We start from the raw sequence: 10,789 nt of genomic DNA on the forward strand, positions 1-10,789 counted from the left end.
ACCACAAAAAGGTGCGCTGGCACACTGATAAGCAAGTGTGCTGACAGAGAACATCGTAACTGACGTGGAATAATTTATGCATTTCCTTTTACTTGGCAATGTAGAGCTGAAAAGAGACACTGGGGATTACCGTCTCTTCTACGGAGCCTGAAGGCAGCGTTTGGGAAATACAATTTATGCAGATTTAAGCTCCCCTCTCTTTTGATTGGCTGAGCCCAGGAGCGGTTCTCTTCTTCTATTGGCTGCTGCAGTCTCGGACACGTCCCCGAGCCACGTCGCGCTTTACTCGCCATTTTCCCATCTACCGAGCCAGAATCAGTTAATTCTAGTGTAACGGTGTCATCCAAACACTCTCAGGCCATCTCATATTCACTACCGGAGTGGAACCGAGCTCTTCGTTGCGTATTTAATCGGCCTGCTTCTGCTGGAGCTCTCAGAAATATGAACATTTTCAGGCTAACCGGCGATCTGTCCCACTTAGCAGCCATCATCATTCTGCTGCTAAAAATATGGAAAACCAGGTCTTGTGCCGGTGAGTTGCCGCATACCTTCATTTACATTTGCCACAACCTTATGTCTTGCACAAAACGTGAATTGTCATGGGAAATTACAGTTAAATGAGGCAGAAACAGCTGCTAGCTCAGTCGGTGGCTAGTTTTAGCTAGCCTGCTAATGTCGCTGAATATCTCGCCGGGGTCCCACTGTTATTGAATAATGCCAGTCCGCCTGGTATCGTCATCATTGCTGCCACGAGTAGGAGCCAAGTGTCTTAACAAAGGAAAAGTCTTCTTTTTTTTGTCCGGCAGGAGTAGCATGGAATCATGGCTATATATATGTCTTGCTAGGGAAGTTAGCCTCGCCAGTGCTGTGGGCCCCGGACTAACGTTGGCATGGCAAAGGGGGCCAGAGAACAACAGCATTTGCTAGGTTAGTTTGAGTTGTTGGGCCTGGTCTATGTCGGTGTTTGCAGGAGTTAGAGTAACGTTGGTCAACCGTTTTAACGGCGGTCTGACCTCTCTGACGTGGCAGCCAAGAGCCTCAGCAAGACAGTTTCTGAATACATGCTTTTGCATCAACTGTGGTGATGTCATGTGGAAGCTTTGCTGTGTTTTCAGCGGTCAAAGGTTGAGTGGTATCACCTGTCTTTGCTGCCGTTTGCCGAAGCTTGAACCAGATAATGTAGGTCTGTATGTAAATCAGTCCAGTCAAACTCCACTACCCAGCCTCCTCCTGGCTAAATTACGAGTGTACACAAGGTTGTGTCAGTCTAACATTAAACTGGTCGCAGCCCGGTTAACAGGCTTTCTCTAATCTACACCTCCTTGTATGAGGGTCACAGCGATACCTGTACCATAAAAGTAATTGAGTGAACCAAAACAAGCAGTGGATGTGGCTTAGTTTCAGTTTTCTTTTAGTTTTGTTGGTGCACACAACCTGGGTGCAGGAACTGAATGGGGGTCACTTGTATCTGCTGTGAGTGCGCTGTCGGACTGAGACGAGAACCTGAAGATATGATACCTGTTGAGATTCAGTTTTACCTCATGTTATCATGTGATTTGATACACATTGCAATGCTCCTTGTTGTTTATTGAACGTTTAAAACTAGAGCTGATAGTACAACTTGCTGGTTACCACATGAGTAGCCCGATAACATGTTGTATTGATAAGAGACAAATCGAGAAAGAACTCATTTCTGTCTAATTTTAATTTCCACTGTTATTTGCAAAATTGCACAGTTGTACACTGTTACTGAACCCACTGAACAACAGCTTGGGTCATGACACAGTTTTAATTATAATAGTTGATACTTGGGGCTGGAATATCGTTACAGGATTGTGAAAAAAAATTGACTTATTGCTCTATTGATTTTCGTGATTAGTTGGAAGTGATACTTCATCCAAAAAGTGTATTTTGCCTTTCAAGTACTCATTAATGGAAGTCTTGTGCTGATAAATGTTTTTCATTTGTGACTCCAGAATGCAGAAAGAGTCAGCCACGTATCATTAGCATGGTTTCCCTCAGTGCATTGTAGACATGGTGGGCGCCAGGCCGGACTTTGACTCGATCAGCATGTGAGCACAGCAGGGCTGAGATCAGTTTTCCTTTTCCAACACCTGGAAGCGACACCTCAAACCACTCCCAACCATCACACGCTAACGTTATGATACAACCTTGTCACACATACGGGATGTGTCCAGGAGGAACAGCCAGTAGCACTTGCATTGCTTTTGTTTTTGTCTTTTTAAGTTGGACAAACTCAGTCGACCGCGTTAGCTGAGCTGCGGCTCCATGAAATACGGCCAGCATTCACATCATCCTCTGCGGCGTTGGAGCAGCAGAGCTTCAGGCAGCGGTAAACACTGACGCAATGCAACATGGGAGCAATTCCCCTCTGCTTGCTTTCACCTGTGAGTGCTTTTTGACTCCAGAGTGCTGGTGGGGGAGAAGACTCTTTTTTTTTTTTTTTTTGATCGGTCTGCATCTTGTTAGATTTTTGAGTTTATTTCTTTTAGTGTCACACTTTATCATTCATTTTAATTAATCATTATTATTATTATTATTATTGTTATTATTAAACGCAACCAGCATTCAGAGGGCTTGCTTTAAGATTCAGTAACCATCAGGTTAAAAAACTTGATATAATCTGTTTCAATTGTTTTTATTTGTTGGTTGTTGAAAACAACACTCCAAGAATGTACAGTTCAGTAAGACTCTTGTATAGTTGATATTTAACGATGTTGAACAAATGTCTGCTAACAACACATTATTCATTTTCCAATTTTCAGTCAAATTTTAGGGCCCAGTGGAATCACACCTCTTCAGTAACCTCAATTCCAAAAGTCATTCCGTGAATCTGTTAACTCTTAGGGCCCTGCCATCAATCTGTTGCTGGCCCACGCTGGGGTCCTGTCTCTTGGCCACTGGCCCCTCGCAAATGATACTTGCAGCTTGGTCTAAAAACCTTTCCAGGGGAGTCCCTGTTGAGCTTGGAGGTGCATCCAAAAACATCCATTTGCCAAGTTCAAGGGCAGCAACAGCCATAATCCACATCCTCTTTAGCTGTGGGCTCAATGATACACAAACAACTCTGATTTGAGCTCAAAGCAAAGTAGCAACTTCAATTCTATGGTGAATGAGCGCAGAGCGTGACCTTGTTTGTCCTCATTGGTTCGTAGTTGTGCTGCACCAGAAGCTAAAAGAAGAGGTCGATGATACTGGATGATGCGCTTTAGAGTTTTCTAAGTGTAAGTTTGGACAGTTTTGTTGTTAGCAGTCATTCTCCATTAGCTTCAAGCTAAATATACATGGCTGGCTCTTTCTGCATTCTGCTGTTACAAAGAAGTAACATAGGAATCAGAAACCTTTTCGGGAGCTCAAGACACCTGTTTGTGAGTACTTGAAAGGCAAAATATACTTTCCAAGGGAAGTATCCCTTTCAGGTGTATCAGGCCCAAATGCTGGAATGTGCTCTGCTGTCTCTTCTCAGGTATTTCTGGAAAGAGTCAGGTCCTGTTTGCTTTGGTGTTCACTACTCGCTACCTGGACCTGCTCACCTCTTTCATTTCTCTCTACAATACCACCATGAAGGTGAGACATTCACTTGCATAGCTTGTTGCATTTTTGTTTTTCAAGTGCTAAACACACAATGTTGAGGCTCAGCCAGTGCAACCAGCATCTGTATTGATTCAAGGGTGAAGTGTTTTTACTGGATAACTGTCATTGCTTGACTGGAAGCTGTGGGACCAGTGAATATTCGCCTGTCATTGGTTGGACGGCCTTGTGTCTTTCAGATCATCTACATCGGCTGTGCATACGCCACTGTGTACCTGATCTACCTGAAGTTCAAGGCAACTTATGACGGGAACCATGACACATTCAGAGTGGAGTTCCTGGTGGTCCCCGTCGGTGGTCTGGCTTTCCTGGTGAACCATGACTTCTCTCCCCTGGAGGTCAGAAATTCAGGACTGTTTTTCTTTTTCTTTTTTTAAAGAAAAAAGCTCAAAACATGAGACGAAAACCCCACTCACTCTCAACGATTCTGTATCTCACCACTGAGCAGCTCTTTCCTCCGCTGTCATCTTCATGAATAAGCACAAAATTTGCCTTTTGGAAATGTAATGAAATGAAATTCTCATTTCAAAACCAATTCCTCACTAACCACACGAGTGCCCTCGAACAGAAAATGGTATGACTCAGCAAAAAATGTTCAATGTGTCAAAGTTGTAACCATAAATAGTATATCAACAACCAAGCATTCGGTAAAGCGGTAATATTACTTTCTCCACAAATCGCGGAGAACTGCTTATATGTGGTTTTCAACATATGGCTTATGCACTCTAGTGGTTCATGGAGGCATTGCAGGTAGTTCTTACCCATGTATTCAATGTTCTTTAGTTTTTAGTTAGACTCTCAGAATTCAAATAAAGCCCATCAAATTTGTTGCAGTAGCCTCTGTATTTCAGTCACAGATCCATAATTCCCCAAAAATGGAGTAAAAATAGCAGCAGCCTACAGGTGAGAGGCGGGGTTCACCCTGGACAGGTCGCCAGTCCATCTCAGGGCCATCATACAGAGACAGACAACCATTCACACTCACATTCACACCTACGGTTAATAAAGAGTATCAATCAGCCTCGTCCCCTCTTGATGTCTTTGGACTGTGGAGGAAGCTGGAGTACCAGAGAGAACCCAGCAGGAACAGGGAGAACATGGAGACTCCACATAGAAAGACCCCGTGCTCCAGCAGGGGCTGGAACCTGGAACCTTCGTGCTGTGAGGCATCAGTGCTGACCACTGCACCACCGTGCTGCCCCAACCAAGTCGATTTAGCTTGAAGCTAATGGCACTCCATAGTCACCAGTAACTGCATAATTTGCCTGAAAGTGTGAGCTTCCAGTTTGGCGTTCACAGTAGTGCTAAGTGTGACCAGCTGGCACCCTCTGTTCTCCCAGCTCCCTCACACTCCTCCTCATGAACCGGACGATTTAAAGCTTGGTTGTCAATTTGTTTTTCAGCTCAAACCAAATTACTGATAAAGAAGGCGTGGATTATACCAGATGACGCACTTATGTACAGAATTGTTTTTGGTCATTTACTGTTATTACTTCTTAGTCGCCATTTACTTTATGAGAAATATATGTGGCTAGCTTTTTCTGCATTCTGGAAGCACGAGGAAGTGAGTAAGCCGTTTAAAAAACAAGAACGTCTTTGTGAGCTCAAGATGCCTATCAGTTACAGCGTGAAACTGCAGTTTTTGGGTGCAGTATGGCTTTTATTCAACAGTTCTAGCCTAGCTACTGCTGGCGCTAGCACCAACCCACCAACAGTGCAAAGGAATCCACGAGTGCGAAGTCACTTGTATCGTGCCTGGACTGATGCGCATCATATCAGTGATGACAAGAAGATGGCTAATGAGGCCGAGTAAAGAGCAACAACTTTGGGTTCCCCAGGCTTCATTCATAGATTTACTTGAGGTTACGCTTCCTTTTGGTAGCAGGCTTACAAACTCGTGTCACATTTAGTGAGAGTTGACAGTCAGCAGGGCAAGAGTGGGTGCACAGCAGGAGGTGGAATGTTTCAGGGTGCAGGAGCTAAAAAAAAAAAGAGTTAAAAACTGCTGTTGAGAAGAGGATCTCTTTCAACAAAACAAAAATCCAGAATTTCATTAGAAAAAGAAGATTGTTACTAATATTAACTTAACAGCCTGAATAGTCAGGCTGATGCATTCAACGCTTGACTGCACCTCAAAAGTAACGCCAGCGCTCCATAGCTGTGGTGGTGGGGATGGATGTGGTGATGTCAGGTCACATGATATCCTTAACCTTCTCTTTCAGTCGAATGTCATCCATCTGCTATCTTCTGCCTTCTTTGGTCCAGATCCTGTGGACGTTCTCCATCTACTTGGAGTCTGTGGCCATCTTGCCCCAGCTCTTCATGATCAGCAAGACTGGCGAGGCGGAGACCATCACCACCCACTACCTGTTCTTCCTGGGACTCTACAGAGCGCTCTACCTCATCAACTGGATATGGAGGTTCTACTTTGAGGGCTTCTTTGACATGATAGCCATCGTTGCCGGGGTGGTGCAGACCATCCTCTACTGCGACTTCTTCTATTTGTATGTAACAAAAGGTGAATCCTGCTGCGTTTTTTATGAACTTTTGAACTGAATCTGTTTTTGCAGTTCTCCTAATAGTACAGAGACAAGGACTGCGTATAAACAGCCTCTGACTGTGGGCTTCTCCGTGTCTCTCCTGTCCTCCACTCTAGTACTGTATATGCTGGCTCAAATAAGTACGGACAGCCATCACATTCAAATGTCTCGGTTTAATATCCTCAATGATTCTGCCACAGGTGACCAAATGCTCTGATCTCTGAAAGTTAGAAAAACAAGCTCCTTCAGCTCCCTACAGGAACTGAGACTCTAAAAGAAGGAGCCTTTCAAGGAATGAAAATAACAACCTGAACCCGACAGTGGCAAAAACAAACACCTGTCTCTATTTCACTGTGTCCGGTCATAGTGCTCCATCTCATCACGCCAATCATTTTGGTCCCTGTTTATTGTTTCTCCCCAACCACGGGAAAATAGAGAGAAGAGTTTAAGGGTAGACAGTTGAGAAAGAGATCGATAGGTAGACACTTTATTGATCCCAGAGGGAAACTCAGTTCAGTTTCATGCTCACTTGCTTGAAACATATGATTACTTGTGCTGCGTTGACAGAAAGCTCACTGTGTTTTGCTGAGCTACCTTTCACTCTCCTTCCAAGAAACAGAGTTTCAAAAAATACATTTTTCACATTATGAAGTCTTTGAATGAGAAAAAGAGCGACTTGGCAGGTTGGGGCCAGCTGATCCCTCAGCAGAGTAGCCTGCTGTGACGGCAGCTGCCAGCACGCGTGTCACTTTCTCCACGATCTTTACATCCAGGTGATTTAACTGCATGTCCTCTCTGGTTTCAGTACTCAAAGGAAAGAAGCTGAGTCTGCCAGCCTAAGTGCCAAAGAGGAGCGTGTTGGCAGACTGAAAGAGGCGGGGGTTGGCAGGGAGGAGGAGAGGTCATGGACACCTCTGACACCCCACCCTCCACCACCACCACCACCACCACAACCACCATCACCACCACCACTTCCTCTCCTTCCCTCCCACCAGAGTAAGATGCCTGAGACAGAGAGCGAGTAGGAGCTGCTGCTTGCACCGTCTTCTGATCCAGAATCAGTGGAATCAGAACATCGGCACAAGCTGCTCCAAGGCTGCTGGATTTCTGTTTGACGTATCTTGCATTAACTTTTTTATTACTCTGTATAAAGGAAGAAAAAAAAAGTGAGAAATGTTTTCTACATAAACAAATGTGGTCGCTGAGGATTTGATGCTTCGACACAAACGAGCTGAAGATGTAAACTTGATTTGGCCTTGTATGGTATTGAGGCGGACTTCTTGTGGTGGGATATTAATGACTCAACTGTTTGAAAAAGTATTTTCAATCAAAATAAATGTGCTTTTTTTCTTCCTGAAATTAATTTAGGGGGAGGAATTTGTTGAATCCTCATAATTTTGGCAAATGCTTGCTCCTGTATTTTACCAGCCTGCATTCCCATGTATGAAATCTATCCATTTTTATTTTTTCATGCCATATGATTTTAATATTGATACCATAACTGATGGTTCTCTTGTCAAAAGAGTCACTCATGTAACTTGAGACAATATTGTTATTGCCTTCAGTATGTGTTGCATCTGTGGCCTTTCACTTCAACATTGCTTAAAGGAAGTGCTACACAAAATGAGGCATTTGATTAAGTATGACAATTGTTGGTTTTCTCTGGTTGGAAACCCAATACCACCTGTAATTATTCTCATTTGCTTTGCCAATTGATTTCAGGTTGTTTGAAATAAGTCAACTGAATGCTGTTAGCGAAGCATCACAGCAATGGAGGTCTTTGATATTCCTTTTAGGTGCAGATGTATTTATTTTTATCTTCCTGATTTACAATAAACGGAGTCATTAGAATTGTCGTTTTGTTACGCGTGTCTCACAATCCCGCTAATGCTGTTGCACTGGGTCATCGATCTTTCTCAGATACCTGCTTCTGTTTAAGCTCTCATGATGCTCATTGCGGATTTCCTTTTTATTCCTCATCAGTTTTTGCATTATATTGCCACCACAAATAAAGACTTCATGGGAAACTTCTGTCTTGATGTGGTTACAATGAGATTAAAGGAATCCGATGTTAATATAATCATTTTTTTGGCAAGTTGTTACCTGCATATTTGACTCGACCTCAAAGGGAAACAAGTGCTGCATTGTGGTCGTAGGCCTCAGAAAATGTGCCTGTCCCAGTGACCTTTGATCCATGTTTGGTTAGCAGCCACCTTTGGTTGACGTTTGTGGAAAATTTGAAGAACTTCCTTCAAGGTGTTCCTGAAATATCGTGGTCGGATGAGGTGACGGTGACCTTTCACCACCAAACTCTTTTCACTCAATGCTTCATTTAGTCCCAGTTGATGTTTGTGCCAAACTTCAGGAAATTCCCTTAAGGTACTCCTGAGGTATTGAATCAAGAATAATGGGACAGAACCCAAAATCTTCACGCCCACGACTGTTGTCAGCATGGAGGCAGAAAAAGTAGTGAGTTGAAGCTTTACCTGCAGCAGTGTTTCAGCTCAGTGGTTGGCAGCGGTACCCGCGTCACCGTTACACGACAGTTACATGTGCGAACCCTGTGAAATTGCTTGATACATGCCAATAATGTCGGTTCACAGAAGAATCATATCCTGTATTTGTATTGTTTGATACACGTCTTTAATTAAAACATGTTAAGTTTTAAAATATTTCTGTATGGTTTATCTGGGGTGTTTTCTTGAAGATATCTTGAATGTACTTTGAAAATAGGGGATAGTTTGACTTACCTATTGGCAAAGTGCCCAGGTATGTTAATGAGGCGCGGTCCAGAGCAACCGCAGTGCATCGCTATTTTGAGAGACCAGTGCACTAAAGACGAAAAGAGGCTGGTCTTTGCTTGACGGCGTTACGTGCAAAATGATTGGCAATGTGGTTTGATTGATGCCAGGAAACATGTAAACATTGGCTGCCTCCTCCTCCCAGGCCTGCTCCTCCTCTGATGGCTCTGATGGATTCCTGCTGCTCCCTTAAATAAACTTAAGACATTAAGACAGTGAAATATATGATACTCTTAATCATGACCACACCCTTTCCTATCAACGCAACTGTGAAGGAGCCTATTTGAAATTTCAGTCAGATTAATCTTTTAACGGGATACCAGAGCATTTGGTCAAATGATCAAATAGTCTCCAAAGATACAACTACAACAGATAAATCCATTATACAAAAGGAGTAGAAGAGAAAAACCAAACTGAATTATTTCTAATTCAGTGTTGAAACGGAACTCAACTGAGAACTATTTCCTCTCAAATTTTGCTCAAAAATGCGAGGTTTTAAATCAAGTCCATAGGTGCTCGTTGCTCGTTCCATGTTCCCGCGCCTTATAAGTGGTTTTTCCAGAGCAGTTTTAAAATCAGTGGGGAAGAAATCAAGCGATAAAGAGGAGATTTCTAAAGAGATTATGTCTTGAGATACGGAATAAAAAAAATAGTTTTAAAAAGAGAGGCCGGGGTCAGAGCAAGGGAGCATGTGGAGGGTGTCGCCTCGCTGCTTCAGCATCGGCCAGGTCAAAACACTCCGTCTTTGCATCACTTTGTTGAAGGTAAAAGTGCAGCGTGCATGCGTTGCTGGCAGATATCAGCTTTGATGTTGTTTATTTCTCCTTGAAGTAGCCAGCACAGAAGAGAGCAAAGTTGTCAATCAAGACAAAATTAAAATCCTTCATGATTTCAAAGAGAAAAGACAATTATCATTGTCAAAATTGGAATTTTTTCTCCATTTTAAAACAAATTCAGTAAAAACATTATCACTGAGCTCATAAAGGGAGACATTGATGCCCTCGTGTCATCTGGGTGAACCTCATGCTCCAGCACACTGCCACATCATGCACATTTCTTCTTAGAATTAAATGCTTTTTCTTTTATGCAGTTCTCATGTTATCGAACTGTAAAGCCAGCACAGATTAAAACAGCATAAAGAGTTTAACAGTGACTCTTCCTTTTTAATGGCCTTGTACAACATCTGTCATACGTTTCCTTGTTTGATGTTTCAGAAAATTCTTTATATAAAGAGTTTTAAACCTGGAACCAAGCAAAGCAGTGAGCAGATGAATCATGACCATAAAACATTTGATTTATTTCAGAAAAACTGAATAAAAGGCAAAGATACAAGATGGTATCTCTATCATGGTAGGAGTGAGGGAAATTCTCACCCCATAAGGCATTGTGGAAGATATTTTATGTCTACATCTTTATTGTTCCTAAAACTCAAAGCCATCATTTACAACCTGCTCACTACCGGTGAGTTGACCTCATGCTTGTGATATTATGGCTAAAAATCAACTCCTGCGTGGAGAATATGACTGGGGTTTTCTCTTCCGGAGCCCAACTGTTGGCCTCTATAGTCTTACTGGCCCTGAGGCTGCACTGTCACTTTGTCCGCTTGTCCTGCACCGTACTGCATGACTGGCCCTCCTCCCCACTCGCCCTGCTGCCTGCGCTCACATCGCCCCAGGACGGACCTGGCCTGAACACCCTTATGTCATCACCGAGTTGAACAGACAAACTCTAACACACATAAGACACACTCATAACAGCTAGCATATGCTAACATTGCTCATTGGCGCCTCTGGTGTGCAGGAGAGTTACAAGAAAGGTGATGTTCCTGAGTTGTCC

General features: G+C 43.2%; 1 protein-coding gene and 1 long non-coding RNA gene across 2 annotated transcripts; both read left to right on the forward strand.

The window, feature by feature from the left end:
• The first annotated feature begins 248 nt into the window (after positions 1-248).
• Positions 249-8,179, forward strand: kdelr2b (KDEL endoplasmic reticulum protein retention receptor 2b). Its single transcript, XM_086195689.1, has 5 exons — positions 249-532; positions 3,488-3,588; positions 3,792-3,950; positions 5,878-6,130; positions 6,958-8,179. Exons 1-5 carry the CDS (start codon positions 442-444, stop codon positions 6,990-6,992), a joined length of 639 nt encoding a protein of 212 aa, XP_086051815.1. The 5' UTR covers positions 249-441; the 3' UTR covers positions 6,993-8,179.
• Positions 1,208-3,380, forward strand: LOC147239141 (uncharacterized). The gene is made up of 3 exons (XR_015111563.1): positions 1,208-2,408; positions 3,177-3,245; positions 3,341-3,380. It is a non-coding gene; the product is annotated as an uncharacterized LOC147239141 (long non-coding RNA).
• Positions 8,180-10,789: the final 2,610 nt, after the last annotated feature.

The sequence above is a fragment of the Aulostomus chinensis genome, chromosome 23 (assembly GCF_037954235.1).
Source record: "Aulostomus chinensis isolate RoL2024-O1b breed Wild chromosome 23, RoL_Achi_v1.0, whole genome shotgun sequence".
Taxonomy (NCBI): Eukaryota; Metazoa; Chordata; class Actinopteri; order Syngnathiformes; family Aulostomidae; genus Aulostomus; species Aulostomus chinensis.